This window comes from Cherax quadricarinatus, chromosome 38 (genome assembly GCF_038502225.1).
Source record: "Cherax quadricarinatus isolate ZL_2023a chromosome 38, ASM3850222v1, whole genome shotgun sequence".
NCBI lineage: Eukaryota > Metazoa > Arthropoda > Malacostraca > Decapoda > Parastacidae > Cherax > Cherax quadricarinatus.
The window spans coordinates 16,161,602-16,183,076 of record NC_091329.1 but is presented as its reverse complement, the minus strand read 5'-3'; the positions used below and the strand labels follow the sequence as shown (position 1 = coordinate 16,183,076).

Below are 21,475 nucleotides of genomic sequence, written 5' to 3'. Positions count from 1 at the left end.
TTAAAGCTTTTAATTAGGCTGACCAGCTTAGTCACAGCTGTTGCCCTCGTCGGCCTCCAGCAAATTAACGTGTTGGCACCAACGATCAGTGTTTACGATAGCTTAATCTAGCCTAAATTCTGGGATTTAAGCGTAGATGTGTTTTATTTGTCTGTGTGCACACTGAGTTTTCTTTATTTCCTTTTTATAAGTCACAATACAATGGCTTGAACAATCCATAAACAACTCGTACTCAGGAGAGGGAACTTTAGACTAAGTTTCGGTTCTGTTGTCTGGTTTATCAATCACAGCTGACTAAGCATCATTATCAGTCTTATCTAGTAAACGTGATGTTTTTTGTGAGTGGTTTAAGACTTGAAAACATTACGCCTTACCATGTGCATAAAACGACTTTGCCAGGCGAGAAGCCTTCATAGTAGGTACCCTGACGATGGTGAAGAACTCTGGCTGCAAGAAATTGATCCTCTCTTCCCCTGGTGAGCAAGACACAGCTGCACCACCAGGTATTTTTGTTGACAAAACCCTTCGCCTGCGCTGCGGGCTTCATCACTGGAATATAAAAGATGAATCGCAATCCTGGAGACAGACGCAATGTTGTGGTATCCTCATCAACTAGTCGGTATTGAATACCACTGTTCTGTGTGACACAGCACCACCATGGTATCTCGGTACACAGAACGTCTTCAATAACTCTATTGGTAAATTAACTTAAATTTAGTTTTTGAACTGGAAGAAAAAAATTTGTTAACTAGTGAATTGTCTAACATGAGGGACTGATTCACTCTTGTAAGACAATTAAGCGGGTGACTGCTTAGCTAGTCTTAAATGGTGACTTGGATTTTTCTAATGCGCTCGGGAGGGGCAGACCCCGTTTTTTGTTGGCGTGTCGGAATTTACCTTCTTTTTCTTATTTATTGGCATTATGGTATATGAAAATTGGTTAATTATAATTGAGATAATGACCTAACTTTCCCAAAGTTAACTCAATCTAAATTACGAAAATCGAGAAATTTGCAGCAACCTTTCGTGTGAAATCAGTGAATGTGAGGCTGGGTTGCCTACTTGCATCAAGCCAGGTTGCTTCCCGTTCCTCAGGATCTGCATAAACCATGCAGGTTTAGCTCTTTCCCGTGAACATAATAGGAAACTAGAAGTCTTGTGTGTCTGCATGGCTTCCATCCTGGTCAGTTTCAGCTCTGCTGATATATGAAAAAGCGTTAGTGAGGCGAGACATGATCTTCACCACGCATGGTGGTTTAAGTGAGAATGGTTGTTGTTGGAACATATGTGAGAGATGGTTGGTGCCTGCATGTGGGCGCTGATGTGTAGGTACTTGAATGTGGACACCACCATTCTCCCTCACAATACACCAACCATACATCATTTTCCCTCACAACACACCAGATACCACCATTCTCCCCCACAACACACCAGATACCACCATTCTCCCTCACAATACACCAGATACCACCATTCTCCCTCACAATACACCAGATACCACCATTCTCCCTCACAATACACCAGATACCATCATTCTCCCTCACAACACTAGCCAGGTTGAATAACAGGAGAGGATGTAAGAATAACATCTGAGGGAAAGTCATTTACCGGCCCAAAGCTTCTGCACATTCTTCCTTACCTGGACCACGACGTTCATTGATCATATTGGCACCTTCTATCCTATGTTTAAATCAGCACCTTCAACCCTATAGTTATATTGGCACCTTTCCGATGGTTTTGTCGTACCTAATAAGTAAAATTGGCCAATTAGCAAGAATTCATTTAAAATTAAGTCCTAAAATTTTGTCTTGTAAGTTTAAAGATATTTTTTTTCATTTATGTTAATGTAAAAATTAATAATTTTGTACCAAAAGAACCTTAGAAAACTTGCCTAACCTTATTATAAAAAGTGCAGTTTAATTTAGCCTAATCCAAGTAAATATATTTTAGATAAGTTTACAATAATTTAATAACACAATGCAATATATTTTTTTCGTCAAACTCTGAATAATTTTTGCGAAATTATTGCATACACAAATTTTAGCTTGCCTTATTCGGCAAGAAGAGCGTTGCTGTTTAAGCCAAAATCGCAAGTTTTACCTATTCGACACGACAGTTATACCTCAAATCTTGTGCATATGTTTCTTGATCTTCAACTCGTTGGTATTGTATATCGACCTTGAGGGTTTTGTTATATTAAGGGCAGTCACTTTAAGCTGGTGTGGGCTATACAGTTCTTAGGGAGTGAGAGAAGTGTTGGTAATTAGTTTTGACAGGAGGTAGTGGAAGATAACATTATTTTTTAGTCAAATCCTCCTCGATGTACATTGAATTCTCCCCTCCAGTGTCGTCAGTCCGATTTCCCTCAACCTTTCATCGGAGGACATTCCCCTGAGCTCTGGAACTAGCCTTGTTGCAAACCTTTGTACTTTCTGTAACTTCTTGATGTGCTTGACCAGGTGTGGGTTCCAAACTGGTGCTGCATACTCCAGTATGGGCCTGACGTACACAGTGTACAGTGTCTTGAACGATTCCTTATTAAGGTATCGGAACGCTATTCTCAGGTTTGCCAGGCGCCCATATGCTGCAGTAGTTATCTGGTTGTGTGCCTCCAGAGACGTGCTCGGTGTTATGGTCACCCCAAGATCTTTCTCCTTGAGTAAGGTTTGCAGTCTTTGTCCACCTAGCCTATACTCTGTCTCCGGTCTTATTTGCCCTTCCCCAATCTTCATGACTTTGCATTTGGTAGGGTTGAATTCGAGAAGCCATTTTCTGGGCCACGTGTCCAGTCTATCCAGGTCTCTTTGTAGTCCTGCCTGATCCTCCTCTGATTTGATTTTTCTCATCAATTTCACATCTTCTGCGAACAGGGACACTTCAGAGTCTATCCCTTCCATCATGTCATTCACATATATCAAAAATAGCACTGGTCCTAGAACTGACCCCTGTGGGACCCCGCTCGTCACAGGGGCCCACTGTGATACCTCTTCACGTACCATGACTCGTTGTTGCCTCCCTGTCAGGTATTCTCTGAGCCATTGCAGTGCCCTCTCTGTTATATGCGCCTTCGAAGGCCTTCCTGCAGTCCAGGAAAATGCAATCCACCCACCCCTCTCTCTCGTGTCTTACTTCTGTTACCTTGTCATAAAACTCCAGAAGGACCGTGATACAAGATTTGCCTTCCATGAACCCATGCTGGTTGTCATTTATAATCTTGTTCCGTTCCAGGTGCTCCACCACTCTCCTCCTGATAATCTTCTCCATGACTTTGCATTTGTGTGTGTGTGTGTGTGTGTGTGTGTGTGTGTGTGTGTGTGTGTGTGTGTGTGTGTGTGTGTGTGTGTGTGTGTGTGTGTGTGTGTGTGTGTGTGTGTGTACACCTATATGTGGTTGCAGGGGGTAGAGTCATAACTCCGGGTACCAACTTTTCTCTGATTGCTACTAGATCCACTCTCTCCCGCTTCAAGAGGCTTATCGTATCTCTTCTTAAAGCTATGTATGGATCCTGCCTCTGCTACTACTCTCTGATTATTCCACTTCCTGACAACCCTAAGGCTGAAGAAGTGCTTCCTAACATCACTATGATTCATCTGAGTTTTCAACTTCCAGTTGTGCCCTCTTGATCCTGTGTCCCATTTCTGAAGCATTGTGCCCCTATTCACCTTGTCAATTCCTCTCAGTGTTTTGTACGTCGTTATCATATCTCCTAGTCCTCCAATGTCAGTAAGTTGAGTTCCCTTAACCTCTCCTCCAGGACTAGTCCTATTACAAACAAAGATATATTTATCTGCAAATATAAATCTTCCGCCGAAGTAGGTCCCGAGTTGAACTATTGTGGGGGATAAGCCGGTCAACGATATTTTAAATTTAACTCGGGTACGGGAAGAGTCTGATAAATTGTATTTCTCCCTACGGCACAAGACGTAACACTCAAAATAATACTAACAATCTTATACCGCATCACTCATCTATAAAAAAATCAAAACACAATGGTCACCTGATGCTTTCTTGTATGCCTTGATGTTTTGTGCAGTGTCTAGATATGGCACCTTTTTTTTTATTTGGTTCATAAAACGAGTCACTATACGTTGGCTGGAACAAGTTACAAATGATCAGCCCTTGAGAGAGGAAACTTCTGACGATGTTTCGGTCGTTCGCAACTGAGCGGGGTAACAGGACCAAGATTGGACAAAGTGTCATAATACGATCTGTTACATGTTGATAATGGTGAAGGAATCAGGGTAGATTCCCAACGCTTGGCCAAAATCTTCGGTTATTTAATTGCAATCTTTCATTAAGGGGCACGTCAGTTCCCCAGTTTTGTGTGTGATTTTTCCCCTATAATTTGCAGTCCATAATTACTATCGCATTTCCTTCATCTACTTTCCCAAGGTGAAGTCTAGGATCTTAATTCATGGTATAACTTAAGTCTTCGAGGACAGTTGTGTTGCAGATGTTTAAGCAACATAGTTGTCCTTGAAGTAAACTCCAAATTTGGAGAATCCGTTATAAACTAAGGTTCAGACGCTTAAAATTTTGAAAAACGAAATGTTGGGATAGAAATGTGAGGTTGTAGAGACAACATGGGCCGAGGGTTGAACAAGTGAGAACTGAGTATCTCTGAATCGGGAATCAATACTGAAGTATGAAATTTCGTACTGTTGTCCAGAGTCGAGTGGTTCTGGCTGGGATGTTGCTACTGGTGGCAACTCCTAGTTCTCCCTCGACACACACACAAGATGTCTCCAGTCTGCCTCACCGTGTCAACCCTCCCTCTCACTCCTCCTCACCCCCCCCCTCTCAGTCGATCTCCCTCCCCCTCCCCCACTCCCATTCCCACTCCATTCCCACCCTCCCCATTCCCACTCCATCTCGTCTCTAGCAAGCACGCTTGCGCGCGCGCGCACACACACACACACACACACACACACACACACACACACACACACACACACACACACACACACACACACACACACACACACACACACACACACAGTGGAGGCAGGATCTATACATAGCTTTAAGCAGAGGTATGATAAAGCTCACGGTTCAGGGAGAGTGACCTAGTAGCGATCAGTGAAGAGGCGGGGCCAGGAGCTCGGACTCGACCCCTGCAACCTCAACTAGGTGAGTACGTACACACACACACACACACACACACACACACACACACACACACACACATACACACACACACATACACACACACACACCTCTGAGGCGCACATCAACCAAATAACTGCTGCAGCATATGGGCGCCTAGCAAACCTCAGAACAGCATTCCGACATCTTAATAAGAAATCGTTCAGGACCCTGTACATCGTGTACGTTAGGCCCATATGGGAGTATGCGGCACCAGTTTGGAACCCACACCTAGCCAAGCACGTAAAGAAACTAGAGAAAGTGCAAAGGTTTGCAACAAGACTAGTCCCAGAGCTAAGAGGTATGTCCTACGAGGAGAGGTTAAGGGAAATCGACCTGACGACATTGGAGGACAGGAGAGATAGGGGGGACATGATAACGACATACAAAATACTGAGAGGAATTGACAAGGTGGACAAAGACAGGATGTTCCAGAGATTGGACACAGCAACAAGGGGACACAGTTGGAAGTTGAAAACACAGATGAATCACAGGGATGTTAGGAAGTATTTCTTCAGCCACAGAGTAGTCAGGAAGTGGAATAGTTTGGGAAGCGATGTAGTGGAGGTAGGATCCATACATAGCTTTAGAGGTATGATAAAGCTCACGGTTCAGGGAGAGTGACCTAGTAGCGACCAGTGAAGAGGCGGGGCCAGGAGCTTGGACTCGACTCCTGCAACCTCAACTAGGTGAGTACAACTAGGTGAGTACACACACACACACACACACACACACACACACACACACACACACACACACACACACACACACACACACACACACATCACTCTCCACGTACGTCCGTATCATGAACCTTCTGACATATTAACAAAATCAAATTTCCACTTTTGCTTTCTCCCTCACCCCCCCCTCCCTCCCTCACCCCCCCTCCCTCACCCCCTCTCCCTCACCCCCTCCTTCCCTCGTCACCCTAATCCATCCTCACCCTCTCTCCTCTTCCTCCTCCCTCACCCACTTTTCTTCACCCCCATTTCCTTCAATCCATCTCCTACCTCACTCCCTCCTACCACATAAATCCCCACCAGCTCCCTCAACCGCCCTCCTCCCGCCTTCTCCCTCTCTCCCTCAATTCCTCCTCCTCCCTCTCTCCTTCGTCAATCAATTTTCGCAGCAAGAAGTCTCACTCCACCCTGAGGGATACACGTGGTAGTGACTGCTGGGGGATACATGTGGTAGTGACTGCTAGGGGATACACGTGGTAGTGACTGCTGGGGGATACATGTGGTAGTGACTGCTAGGGGATACACGTGGTAGTGACTGCTGGGGGATACACGTGGTAGCGACTGCTGGGGATACACGTGGTAGTGACTGCTGGGGGATACACGTGGTAGTGACTGCTGGGGGCTACACGTGGTAGTGACTGCTGGGGCATACACATTGTAGTGACTGCTGGGGGATACACGGGGTAGTGACTGCTGGGGGATACACGTGGTAGTGATTGCTGGGAGATACACGTGGTAGTGACTGCTGGGGGATACACGGGGTAGTGACTGCTGGGGGATACACGTGGTAGTGACTGCTGGGGGATACGCATGGTAGTGACTGCTGGGGGACATACGTGGTAGTGGCTGCTAGGGGATACACGGGGTAGTAACTGCTGGGAACACGCATGGTAGTGACTGCTGGGGGATAAATGTGGTAGTGACTGCTGGGGGATACACATGGTAGTGACTGCTGGGGGATACACATGGTAGTGACTGCTGGGGGATACACATGGTAGTGACTGCTGAGGATACACATGGTAGTGACTGCTGAGGATACACATGGTAGTGACTGCTGGGGGATACACATGGAAGTGACTGTTGGGGGATACACGGGGTAGTGACTGCTGGGGGATACACATGGTAGTGACTGCTGGGGGATACACATGGTAGTGACTGCTGGGGGATGCACGGGGTAGTGACTGCTGGGGGATACACGTGGTAGTGACTGCTGGGTGATACACGGTGTAGTGACTGCTGGGGGATACACGGTGTAGTGACTGCTGGGTGATACACGGTGTAGTGACTGCTGGGGGATACACGGGGTAGTGACTGCTAGGGGATGCACGGGGTAGTGACTGCTGGGGGATACACGGGGTAGTGACTGCTGGGGGATACACGGGGTAGTGACTGCTGGGGGATACACATGGTTGTGACTGCTGGGGGATACACATGGTAGTGACTGCTGGGAGATACACATGGTAGTGACTGCTGGGCGATACACATGGTAGTGACTGCTGGGGTATACACATGGTAGTGACTGCTGGGGGATACACATGGTAGTGACTGCTGGGGGATACACATGGTAGTGACTGTTGGGGGATACACATGGTAGTGACTGCTGGGGGATACACATGGTAGTGACTGCTGGGGGATACACATGGTAGTGACTGCTGGGGGATACACATGATAGTGACTGCTGGGGAATGCACGGGGTAGTGACTACTGGGGGATACACGGGGTAGTGACTGCTGGGGTATACACATGGTAGTGACTGCTGGGGGATATACGGGGTAGTGACTGCTGGGGGATATACGGGGTAGTGACTGCTGGGGGATACACATAGTAGTGACTGCTGGGGGATACACGGGGTAGTGACTGCTGGGGGGATACACATGGTAGTGACTGCGGGGGGGATACACATGGTAGTGACTGCTGGGGGATACACGGGGTAGTGACTGCTGGGGGATACACATGGTAGTGACTGCTGGGGGGATACACGGGGTAGTGACTGCTGGGGGATACACATGGTAGTGACTGCTGGGGGATACACGGGGTAGTGACTGCTGGGGGATACACGGGGTAGTGACTGCTGGGGGATACACATGGTAGTGACTGCTGGGGGATACACATGGTAGTGACTGCTGGGGGATACACATGGTAGTGACTGCTGGGGGATACACATAGTAGTGACTGCTGGGGGATACACATAGTAGTGACTGCTGGGGGATACACGGGGTAGTGACTGCTGGGGATACACGGGGTAGTGACTGCTGGGGGATACACATGGTAGTGACTGCTGGGGGGATACACATGGTAGTGACTGCTGGGGAGATACACGGGGTAGTGACTGCTGGGGGATACACGGGGTAGTGACTGCTGGGGGATACACGGGGTAGTGACTGCTGGGGGATACACGGGGTAGTGACTGCTGGGGGATACACGGGGTAGTGACTGCTGGGGGATACACATGGTAGTGACTGCTGGGGGATGCACATGGTAGTGACTGCTGGGGGATACACATGGTAGTGACGGCTGGGGGATACACATAGTAGTGACTGCTGGGGGATACACGGGGTAGTGACTGCTGGGGGATACACGGGGTAGTGACTGCTGGGGGATACACATGGTAGTGACTGCTGGGGGATGCACATGGTAGTGACTGCTGGGGGATACACAGAGTGACTGCTGGGGGATACACATAGTGACTGCTGGGGGATACACGGGGTAGTGACTGCTGGGGGATACACGGGGTAGTGACTGCTGGGGGATACACATGGTAGTGACTGCTGGGGGATACACATGGTAGCGACTGCTGGGGGATACACATGGTAGTGACTGGGGATACACGGGGTAGTGACTGCTGGGGGATACACGGGGTAGTGACTGCTGGGGGATACACATGGTAGTGACTGCTGGGGGATACACGGGGTAGTGACTGCTGGCGGATACACTGTTAACTAAAAAAAAAAATACTGGTAGACGTAGCACCGTGGAGAGTAGCAGGGTAACGTTATCTTTGCTAGTTGTGGTAGACAATGTCTAATAAACACGTGGTAGACAATGTCTAATATACATGTGGTAGACAATGTCTAATATACATGTGGTAGACAATGTCTAATATACATGTGGTAGACAATGTCTAATATACATGTGGTAGACAATGTCTAATGTAAATTCCACGCCTTTATTTTGCACTGTTATGATGATACAGATACCGGTATCAGAGAAGCCTTTAATTACGTCACAATAAAAGGTTTATTTCTGAATATATTTGTTACGTCTTGTTGACTTGTGTTGCTGTTTAACGTGCTATGTTATGTTTTTTCTGCGTTTTATGCCAGCAGTGGTAGGAGGGGGAAGAGAGAGGGGGAGAGCCCTCTGCTTCACTAGCCTTGCCTTGCAGGTCGAGATAATTATAATCTTTTATCTAGATAACGTTAGTGTGGACTGTAGTGTTGTGCTGTCTGACCACCACCACTGTAGTGTTGTGCTGTCTGACCACCACCACTGTAGTGTTGTGCTGTCTGACCACCACCACTGTAGTGTTGTGCTGTCTGACCACCACCACTGTAGTGTTGTGCTGTCTGACCACCACCACTGTAGTGTTGTGCAGTCTGATCACCACCACTGTAGTGTTGTGCTGTCTGATCACCACCACTGTACTGTTGTGCCCACTGTTGTGTTGTGCTGTCTGACCACCACCACCACTGTTGTGTTGTGCAGTCTGATCACCACCACTGTAGTGTTGTGCTGTCTGACCACCACCACCACTGTAGTGTTGTGCTGTCTGACCACCACCACCACACCACCACTGTAGTGTTGTGCTGTCTGATCACCACCACTGTAGTGTTGTGCTGTCTGACCACCACCACCACTGTAGTGTTGTGCTGTCTGACCACCACCACCACTGTAGTGTTGTGCTGTCTGACCACCACCACTGTAGTGTTGTGCTGTCTGACCACCACCACCACTGTAGTGTTGTGCTGTCTGACCACCACCACTGTAGTGTTGTGCTGTCTGACCACCACCACTGTAGTGTTGTGCTGTCTGACCACCACCACCACTGTAGTGTTGTGCTGTCTGACCACCACCACCACTGTAGTGTTGTGCTGTCTGATCACCACCACTGTAGTGTTGTGCTGTCTGACCACCACCACTGTAGTGTTGTGCTGTCTGATCACCACCACTGTAGTGTTGTGCTGTCTGATCACCACCACCACTGTAGTGTTGTGCTGTCTGACCACCACCACCACTGTAGTGTTGTGCTGTCTGATCACCACCACCACTGTAGTGTTGTGCTGTCTGATCACCACCACCACTGTAGTGTTGTGCTGTCTGATCACCACCACCACTGTAGTGTTGTGCTGTCTGACCACCACTGTAGTGTTGTGCTCTCTGACCACCACCACTGTAGTGTTGTGCTCTCTGACCACCACCACTGTAGTGTTGTGCTGTCTGATCACCACCACCACTGTAGTGTTGTGCTGTCTGATCACCACCACTGTAGTGTTGTGCTGTCTGACCACCACCACCACTGTAGTGTTGTGCTGTCTGATCACCACCACTGTAGTGTTGTGCTGTCTGACCACCACCACCACTGTAGTGTTGTGCTCTCTGACCACCACCACCACTGTAGTGTTGTGCTGTCTGACCACCACCACTGTAGTGTTGTGCTGTCTGACCACCACCACTGTAGTGTTGTGCTGTCTGATCACCACCACTGTAGTGTTGTGCTGTCTGACCACCACCACCACTGTAGTGTTGTGCTGTCTGACCACCACCACTGTAGTGTTGTGCTGTCTGACCACCACCACTGTAGTGTTGTGCTGTCTGATCACCACCACTGTAGTGTTGTGCTGTCTGACCACCACCACCACTGTAGTGTTGTGCTGTCTGATCACCACCACTGTAGTGTTGTGCTGTCTGACCACCACCACCACCACCACTGTAGTGTCATGCTGTCTGATCACCACCACCACTGTAGTGTTGTGCTGTCTGATCACCACCACTGTAGTGTTGTGCTGTCTGACCACCACCACCACTGTAGTGTTGTGCTGTCTGACCACCACCACCACTGTAGTGTTGTGCTGTCTGACCACCACCACTGTAGTGTTGTGCTGTCTGACCACCACCACCACTGTAGTGTTGTGCTGTCTGACCACCACCACCACTGTAGTGTTGTGCTGTCTGACCACCACCACCACTGTAGTGTTGTGCTGTCTGACCACCACCACCACTGTAGTGTTGTGCTGTCTGACCACCACCACCACTGTAGTGTTGTGCTGTCTGACCACCACCACCACTGTAGTGTTGTGCTGTCTGATCACCACCACTGTAGTGTTGTGCTGTCTGACCACCACCACCACTGTAGTGTTGTGCTGTCTGACCACCACCACTGTAGTGTTGTGCTGTTTGACCACCACCACCACCACTGTAGTGTTGTGCTGTCTGACCACCACCACCACTGTAGTGTTGTGCTGTCTGACCACCACCACCACCACTGTAGTGTTGTGCTGTCTGACCACCACCACTGTAGTGTTGTGCTGTCTGACCACCACCACCACTGTAGTGTTGTGCTGTCTGATCACCACCACCACTGTAGTGTTGTGCTGTCTGATCACCACCACCACTGTAGTGTTGTGATGTCTGACCACCACCACCACTGTAGTGTTGTGCTGTCTGCTCACCACCACTGTAGTGTTGTGCTGTCTGATCACCACCACTGTAGTGTTGTGCTGTCTGATCACCACCACTGTAGTGTTGTGCTGTCTGACCACCACCACTGTAGTGTAGTGCTGTCTGACCACCACCACTGTAGTGTAGTGCTGTCTGCTCACCACCACTGTAGTGTAGTGCTGTCTGCTCACCACCACTGTAGTGTTGTGCTGTCTGCTCACCACCACTGTAGTGTTGTGCTGTCTGACCACCACCACTTTAGTGTTGTGCTGTCTGACCACCACCACTGTAGTGTAGTGCTGTCTGCTCACCACCACTTTAGTGTTGTGCTGTCTGCTCACCACCACTTTAGTGTTGTGCTGTCTGCTCACCACCACTTTAGTGTTGTGCTGTCTGACCACCACCACCACTGTAGTGTTGTGCTGTCTGACCACCACCACCTGTCTGACCACCACCACCACTTTAGTGTTGTGCTGTCTGACCACCACCACCACTGTAGTGTTGTGCTGTCTGACCACCACCACCACTGTAGTGTTGTGCTGTCTGACCACCACCACCACTGTAGTGTTGTGCTGTCTGACCACCACCACTGTAGTGTTGTGCTGTCTGACCACCACCACTGTAGTGTTGTGCTGTCTGACCACCACCACTGTAGTGTTGTGCTGTCTGACCACCACCACTGTAGTGTTGTGCTGTCTGACCACCACTGTAGTGTTGTGCTGTCTGACCACCACTGTAGTGTTGTGCTGTCTGACCACCACTGTAGTGTTGTGCTGTCTGACCACCACTGTAGTGTTGTGCTGTCTGACCACCACCACCACCACTGTAGTGTTGTGCTGTCTGACCACCACCACTGTAGTGTTGTGCTGTCTGACCACCACCACTGTAGTGTTGTGGTGTCTGACTGTAGTGTTGTGCTGTCTGACCACCACCACTGTAGTGTTGTGCTGTCTGACCACCACCACTGTAGTGTTGTGCTGTCTGACCACCACCACCACTGTAGTGTTGTGCTGTCTGACCACCACCACCACTGTAGTGTTGTGCTGTCTGACCACCACCACCACTGTAGTGTTGTGCTGTCTGACCACCACCACCACTGTAGTGTTGTGCTGTCTGACCACCACCACTGTAGTGTTGTGCTGTCTGACAACCACTGTAGTGTTGTGCTGTCTGACCACCACCACCACTGTAGTGTTGTGCTGTCTGACCACCACCACCACTGTAGTGTTGTGCTGTCTGACCACCACCACCACTGTAGTGTTGTGCTGTCTGACCACCACCTGTCTGACCACCACTGTAGTGTTGTGCTGTCTGACCACCACCACCACTGTAGTGTTGTACTGTCTGACCACCACCACCACTGTAGTGTTGTGCTGTCTGACCACCACCACCACTGTAGTGTTGTGCTGTCTGACCACCACTGTAGTGTTGTGCTGTCTGACCACCACTGTAGTGTTGTGCTGTCTGACCACCACTGTAGTGTTGTGCTGTCTGACCACCACCACCACTGTCTGACCACCACCTGTCTGACCACCACTGTAGTGTTGTGCTGTCTGACCACCACCACCACTGTAGTGTTGTGCTGTCTGACGTAGTGTTGTGCTGTCTGACCACCACCACTGTAGTGTTGTGCTGTCTGACCACCACTGTAGTGTTGTGCTGTCTGACCACCACCACCACCACTGTAGTGTTGTGCTGTCTGACCACCACCACTGTAGTGTTGTGCTGTCTGACCACCACCACTGTAGTGTTTTGCTGTCTGACCACCACCACTGTAGTGTTGTGCTGTATGACCACCACCACTGTAGTGTTGTGCTGTATGACCACCACCACCACTGTAGTGTTGTGCTGTCTGATCACCACCACTGTAGTGTTGTGCTGTCTGACCACCACCACCACTGTAGTGTTGTGCTGTCTGACCACCACCACCACTGTAGTGTTGTGCTGTCTGACCACCACCACCACTGTAGTGTTGTGCTGTCTGACCACCACCACCACTGTAGTGTTGTGCTGTCTGACCACCACCACTGTAGTGTTGTGCTGTCTGACCACCACCACTGTAGTGTTGTGCTGTCTGACCACCACCACCACTGTAGTGTTGTGCTGTCTGACCACCACCACCACCACTGTAGTGTTGTGCTGTCTGACCACCACCACTGTAGTGTTGTGCTGTCTGACCACCACCACCACTGTAGTGTTGTGCTGTCTGACCACCACCACCACCACTGTAGTGTTGTGCTGTCTGACCACCACCACCACTGTAGTGTTGTGCTGTCTGACCACCACCACTGTAGTGTTGTGCTGTCTGACCACCACCACCACTGTAGTGTTGTGCTGTCTGACCACCACCACTGTAGTGTTGTGCTGTCTGACCACCACCACTGTAGTGTTGTGCTGTATGACCACCACCACCACTGTAGTGTTGTGCTGTCTGATCACCACCACTGTAGTGTTGTGCTGTCTGATCACCACCACTGTAGTGTTGTGCTGTCTGACCACCACCACCACTGTAGTGTTGTACTGTCTGACCACCACCACCACTGTAGTGTTGTGCTGTCTGACCACCACCACTGTAGTGTTGTGCTGTCTGACCACCACTGTAGTGTTGTGCTGTCTGATCACCACCACCACTGTAGTGTTGTGCTGTCTGACCACCACCACTGTAGTGTTGTGCTGTCTGACCACCACCACTGTAGTGTTGTGCTGTCTGCTCACCACCACTGTAGTGTTGTGCTGTCTGACCACCACCACCACCACCACTGTAGTGTTGTGCTGTCTGACCACCACCACTGTAGTGTTGTGCTGTCTGACCACCACCACCACTGTAGTGTTGTGCTGTCTGACCACCACCACCACTGTAGTGTTGTGCTGTCTGACCACCACCACTGTAGTGTTGTGCTGTCTGACCACCACCACCACTGTAGTGTTGTGCTGTCTGACCACCACCACCACTGTAGTGTTGTGCTGTCTGACCACCACCACCACCACCACCACCACTGTAGTGTTGTGCTGTCTGACCACCACCACCACTGTAGTGTTGTGCTGTCTGACCACCACCACCACTGTAGTGTTGTGCTGTCTGACCACCACCACCACTGTAGTGTTGTGCTGTCTGACCACCACCACTGTAGTGTTGTGCTGTCTGACCACCACCACCACTGTAGTGTTGTGCTGTCTGACCACCACCACCACTGTAGTGTTGTGCTGTCTGACCACCACCACTGTAGTGTTGTGCTGTCTGACCACCACCACCACCACTGTAGTGTTGTGCTGTCTGACCACCACCACTGTAGTGTTGTGCTGTCTGACCACCACCACCACTGTAGTGTTGTGCTGTCTGACCACCACCACCACTGTAGTGTTGTGCTGTCTGACCACCACCACCACCACTGTAGTGTTGTGCTGTCTGACCACCACCACTGTAGTGTTGTGCTGTCTGACCACCACCACCACTGTAGTGTTGTGCTGTCTGACCACCACCACCACTGTAGTGTTGTGCTGTCTGACCACCACCACCACCACCACTGTAGTGTTGTGCTGTCTGACCACCACCACCACCACTGTAGTGTTGTGCTGTCTGACCACCACCACCACTGTAGTGTTGTGCTGTCTGACCACCACCACCACCACTGTAGTGTTGTGCTGTCTGACCACCACCACCACTGTAGTGTTGTGCTGTCTGACCACCACCACTGTAGTGTTGTGCTGTCTGACCACCACCACCACTGTAGTGTTGTGCTGTCTGACCACCACCACCACCACCACCACTGTAGTGTTGTGCTGTCTGACCACCACCACCACTGTAGTGTTGTGCTGTCTGACCACCACCACCACCACCTGTCTGACCACCACCACCACCACTGTAGTGTTGTGCTGTCTGACCACCACCACTGTAGTGTTGTGCTGTCTGACCACCACCACTGTAGTGTTGTGCTGTCTGACCACCACCACTGTAGTGTTGTGCTGTCTGACCACCACCACTGTAGTGTTGTGCTGTCTGACCACCACCACTGTAGTGTTGTGCTGTCTGACCACCACCACTGTAGTGTTGTGCTGTCTGACCACCACCACTGTAGTGTTGTGCTGTCTGACCACCACCACTGTAGTGTTGTGCTGTCTGACCACCACCACTGTAGTGTTGTGCTGTCTGACCACCACCACTGTAGTGTTGTGCTGTCTGACCACCACCACTGTAGTGTTGTGCTGTCTGACCACCACCACTGTAGTGTTGTGCTGTCTGACCACCACCACTGTAGTGTTGTGCTGTCTGACCACCACCACTGTAGTGTTGTGCTGTCTGACCACCACCACTGTAGTGTTGTGCTGTCTGACCACCACCACTGTAGTGTTGTGCTGTCTGACCACCACCACTGTAGTGTTGTGCTGTCTGACCACCACCACTGTAGTGTTGTGCTGTCTGACCACCACCACTGTAGTGTTGTGCTGTCTGACCACCACCACCACCACTGTAGTGTTGTGCTGTCTGACCACCACCACCACTGTAGTGTTGTGCTGTCTGACCACCACCACCACTGTAGTGTTGTGCTGTCTGACCACCACCACTGTAGTGTTGTGCTGTCTGACCACCACCACCACCACTGTAGTGTTGTGCTGTCTGACCACCACCACCACTGTAGTGTTGTGCTGTCTGACCACCACCACTGTAGTGTTGTGCTGTCTGACCACCACCACCACTGTAGTGTTGTGCTGTCTGACCACCACCACCACTGTAGTGTTGTGCTGTCTGACCACCACCACCACTGTAGTGTTGTGCTGTCTGACCACCACCACTGTAGTGTTGTGCTGTCTGACCACCACCACCACTGTAGTGTTGTGCTGTCTGACCACCACCACCACTGTAGTGTTGTGCTGTCTGACCACCACCACCACTGTAGTGTTGTGCTGTCTGACCACCACCACCACTGTAGTGTTGTGCTGTCTGACCACCACCACCACCACTGTAGTGTTGTGCTGTCTGACCACCACCACCACCACTGTAGTGTTGTGCTGTCTGACCACCACCACCACTGTAGTGTTGTGCTGTCTGACCACCACCACTGTAGTGTTGTGCTGTCTGACCACCACCACTGTAGTGTTGTGCTGTCTGACCACCACCACCACTGTAGTGTTGTGCTGTCTGACCACCACCACCACTGTAGTGTTGTGCTGTCTGACCACCACCACTGTAGTGTTGTGCTGTCTGACCACCACCACTGTAGTGTTGTGCTGTCTGACCACCACCACCACTGTAGTGTTGTGCTGTCTGACCACCACCACTGTAGTGTTGTGCTGTCTGACCACCACCACTGTAGTGTTGTGCTGTCTGACCACCACCACCACTGTAGTGTTGTGCTGTCTGACCACCACCACCACTGTAGTGTTGTGCTGTCTGACCACCACCACTGTAGTGTTGTGCTGTCTGACCACCACCACTGTAGTGTTGTGCTGTCTGACCACCACCACTGTAGTGTTGTGCTGTCTGACCACCACCACTGTAGTGTTGTGCTGTCTGACCACCACCACTGTAGTGTTGTGCTGTCTGACCACCACCACTGTAGTGTTGTGCTGTCTGACCACCACCACTGTAGTGTTGTGCTGTCTGACCACCACCACTCCACACACGTACACATTTCTCTCCTCTTCCCCCCCTTCTATTTTTTCCTCCTCCTCTCTCCTCCTCCTCTTCTCTGTTCTCGTCTCCCCCTTTCCCATTTCCTTTTTCCTTTTTCTCTCCCTCATATCTATTTTTCTCCTTTTCTTCGTCTTGGTTTTACTTTAATATCAGTTTTTTTCCTTTTCTTTTTCTTCTCCCTTCCCTCCATGCAGGTCACGTTGTTCCTTCCTCGTCCTGCACGAAGGCACCTGTTCCCCTTCCTTGGCACTCCCCCTCCCTCTGTGCCAACGACTCTCAGCATATCTTTCTCATTGCACCCACAGGACGCGAGCATGAGACACGAAAGTTTTCTCATTCGCGTATGGCGAGAATACGAAACCAGAACGTCTAGAAGTGCACGCTATATCAGAGGTTCTTGTGGGAGTACCCGTCTAACGACTACAGCAGCAGAGTTGTGCTTGTGGTATCCAAGTCTTCAGTGTTTGTTGTTTAAGGAGCAGAGTTATGCTTGTGTTCAGAATTTAGTTGGTCAGATATACAGTGGACCCCCGCTTAACGATCACCTCCAAATGCGACCAATTATGTAAGTGTATTTATGTAAGTGCGTTTGTACGTGTATGTTTGGGGTCTGAAATGGACTAATCTACTTCACAATATTCCTTATGGGAAAAAATTCGGTCAGTACTGGCACCTGAACATACTACTGGAATGAAAAAAGTTCGTTAACCGGGGGTCCACTGTACCTATTTTAAAGTCTCTAGTGGTTGTAGTACACACTGGATGTAGTACACTGAAGTACACGTTGTACAACACGCTGTTCTTAAGTGGGTAACGTCGACAGAATGGTACTTTAACAATGACACAGGTATGCATAATACCTGACTTGGACAACCTTTGCCTCTTCGGTAAAACTTCTCCAAAGGCATGACTTGGGGAAAAGTTTCTCTTTAGAGAGAAACTGTCTCTAAAAAACGGCTTCTTGTTTACTTGTGGCTGTGTCCATATAGATCATTTTTGCCTCTCCCGGAGATCACATTCAAGTTGTATCTCACTACGTATGGTAAACAAGGCTCGATAGAGTCCTTGCTGCTCACTCGTGAAAAATTAAACACATTTGCAACATCGGGGTATCTTATTTGTACACGTTTCGCCATCCAGTGGCTTTATCAATACACGGACACAATGTGAAGAATGTCGAATTATATACAAAAGTTGAAGTAATCAATCCTTCAGCCTTGGAGTTGAGGACCACAATAGTCTCGAAGAATCTGAAGCACAGGTATGAACCTTGGTGCGTATATACCGGCGTCAAGTGAGGAACTTCTAACAGACGAAGGCAATGTCATTGGTAGGTGGCATTCCCATGTGGAAGTAAGTCACACCAAAGGGATGGACTAGTAGTAAGCAAGAAGGTTGTGGAGATGTCTTCTGTACCAAGATTCCATGATGTTGCAGTGTCTGACACTGCTCGCATGTCATTCTAGTTTACAGCCGTGTGGCGGTACTGAGAAATCTGAATGGAATGGTACACTGCTGATGCGAATGAAGACAAAAGCACAGGTTAGTGTATAAGCGTTTACTGGAGCAGTCTCACTGTGTAGAGCTTTGTAGTTATAACGTGGAGCTCTACACTGAAGTGTAATCCCCAGCGCTCGGAGTAAACACTTGTCGAAGTATCTGTCAGTATCACTAGTTCAGTAGTTTACAATACTGACAAGATGATTAAAAAAAGGCCCATGTACTTGGGCAGCTTACTGATGAGGCTTTTCACTAACCATTGATAAAACTGGTCGGTTAGCAAGAACTCATTTAAAATTAAATCGTTTCTAAAATTTTCTCTTATACGTTTAAAGATATATTTTTTTCATTAATGTTAATATAAAAATTTATAATTTTGCACCAAAAGAATCTTAGAAACGTTTACAATAATTTAATACTAAACGAACACAATGAAATATATTTTTTTCGTTAGGTTCAGGATGAATTTTGCGAAATTATTGCAAACACAAATTTTCGCTTGTCTTGTATTGCAAGATGAGCGTTGCTGTTTAAGCTAAAATAGCAAGTTTTACATATTCGGCACGACATTATATAAATATTATACATGGTTTTAAATTTGTCAGGGTTGGAAGGGATTCCTAAATTCTCTCTGGGGAAAGATAACGTTTGGCATCTTCCATTAATCTTCCGTGATCTTCTGGGGATGGGGGATACTGCAAGATTAATACTTTTTGTTTAATTCTTGGCACCATCCACACATCCTACACTCGCAATAAGTTGATAACTATCCGCATTTGTGGACAGTATCCATATCTTTCACCGTATCCACACCTGCCACACTATACACGCCTCGCGCACTACACTTCTCACACTATCCACACCTGTCACGCCGTCTCTACTACTCACGTTCACCATACTTGCCCCGTCAAAGACCTGTCCCACTAACCTGTCTATTTTGTTTCTTTGACAGAATCTGAAGAACCAGATCATGACGACCAACCTGTGGGTGGAGCAGGTGAGTGTCATTGTGTCTGTGTCGTTATTGAGAGTGTAAGTACCAGAGTGAGGACAGTCGTGCTATCAGGAGTTATAGTAATGTTAATGCCAATATTATTATCGGTACTATCAGCGTGAGCAAGGGAGCTAATAACGGGATCTGGGGAGCTCAGGAGAGACCTGGAGGTTTGTGCGTCTCAGCAGACGGGAAATATAACAAGTAAAAATACGTATGTTCTAGAATACATACAATGATTAATGTTAAATATACATATATTCCAGAGTATGCAGGAATATTCACAAGAGTATATTCCTAAGTACATAAAAGGGTTATAAAAGTACGCGTGTTACAGAGTACAAGCAAGGACTCTCGAGTCCTAGGCTGCTATTGTTCAGTAATCTGTTTTGTTACTGGGGTGAACAACATAAAGGCAGACCCCACTTTACAGCGCTTACCTTACAGCGTTTCGCTAATGCAGCGGTTTTCAGTCATACTTATTCTTCATTTATTCAGACTTCCTACAATAAATGGAATCACCATTCACTATCAGCTAAGGACGAAATTATTTTAAGTAATATGTGTACTGTATATGCATTTTTAAGGCCTAGCTATATTGCTCACTTAATATATGATAGTGTAAATATATCAAGATTTCATACGCATTTGAAGGTGAATAAAGACAACGATTCACTTTACAGCGATTTTTTCTTTACAGCAGTAGCAAGGAGCCTAACCTGCTGGATAAGCGGGGCCCTCCTGTACCACCATATTTTATGATATGACCTTTAATTGTTTATTTTGTGGAAAACGTCACCATCGATTCGTTCACAAGAGGTGTGTCCCATACAAGCTTTACACTTGTTCTCGTTTTTTAAATAAAAAAAATTGTTCAGCATGCGGATTTTCCCATGAACAGGAGTGGCGTCTGCACTAAAATGAAGAGTGGTGGGCAGCGAGTGTTGGCAGCAGTATAATACCTCACTCGGGGGGGGGGGGGGGAGAGCGGCCGCCCCTTGCCTAACATTGACAGGACGCAAAGTATTGCGTGGAAGTTTATTGCTGTGGTGCCTTCAGGAATGGAATGCAAGAAGCGATGTTTTGTGGACACTCGCTCGCTCGCCCACCCTCTCCCTACCTATCTACGTCAGGCAGTTGCCTTGTTTCGATAGATTTGTTGACCAAGCTTCAAGAAATCTATGGAAACAGGGCAACTACCTGAGGTGTGGAAGACAGCAAATATAATCCCAATTTCTAAGAAAGGAGACACAGGCTGCATTAACCTACAGACCAATGTCACTGACATGTATGTAAAGCCATGGAGAAGCTTGCCCGAAGAGTGGTGCGGCAACTAGAAAAAAATGGGTTCATACATGGTCTGCGACGGGATTTTCCTTTGGAATTCTAGGACAAGGTAATGAAGTAAGACAGGGGAGAGAGAGGGATAGGTAGATTGCCTTTTCTTGGACTGTAAGAAGGCTTTCGACACAGTGCCACACGAGACTGGTACAAATGCTAGAGGAGCAGGCAGGAAAAGCATTGCAATGGATCAAGGAATACCTGAGAGAAAGGAAACAACGAGTGGTGGTACGTGACGAGGTATCTAAGTAGGCGCATGTGTCGAGTGGTGTTCCACTAGTCTTTTTTTTTTTTCATTTGTGAATGAAATGGCGGAAGGAATAGATTCAGAGGTGTCCCTCTGACGACGTGAAACTAGTGAGAATACCAGCGGACGGTGACCAGGTAAGACTACAAAGGGATCCGGACAAGCTGCAAGCCTAGTCCGACGTATGGCTTCTGGAATTTAACCTCACCAAGTGT

General features: G+C 48.5%; 1 protein-coding gene across 3 annotated transcripts in view; it reads left to right on the top strand.

Annotated features, from left to right (window-relative positions):
- The window catches only part of LOC128692869 (acetylcholine receptor subunit alpha-like), a 440,278-nt gene that overhangs the window by 299,334 nt on the left and 119,469 nt on the right, over positions 1-21,475 (top strand). For all 3 annotated transcript variants that reach the window (XM_070092139.1, XM_070092138.1, XM_070092140.1), the window contains one exon: positions 19,631-19,675. In XM_070092139.1, coding sequence (XP_069948240.1) covers positions 19,631-19,675 — 45 coding nt within the window. The remainder of the gene's footprint in view (positions 1-19,630; positions 19,676-21,475) is intronic.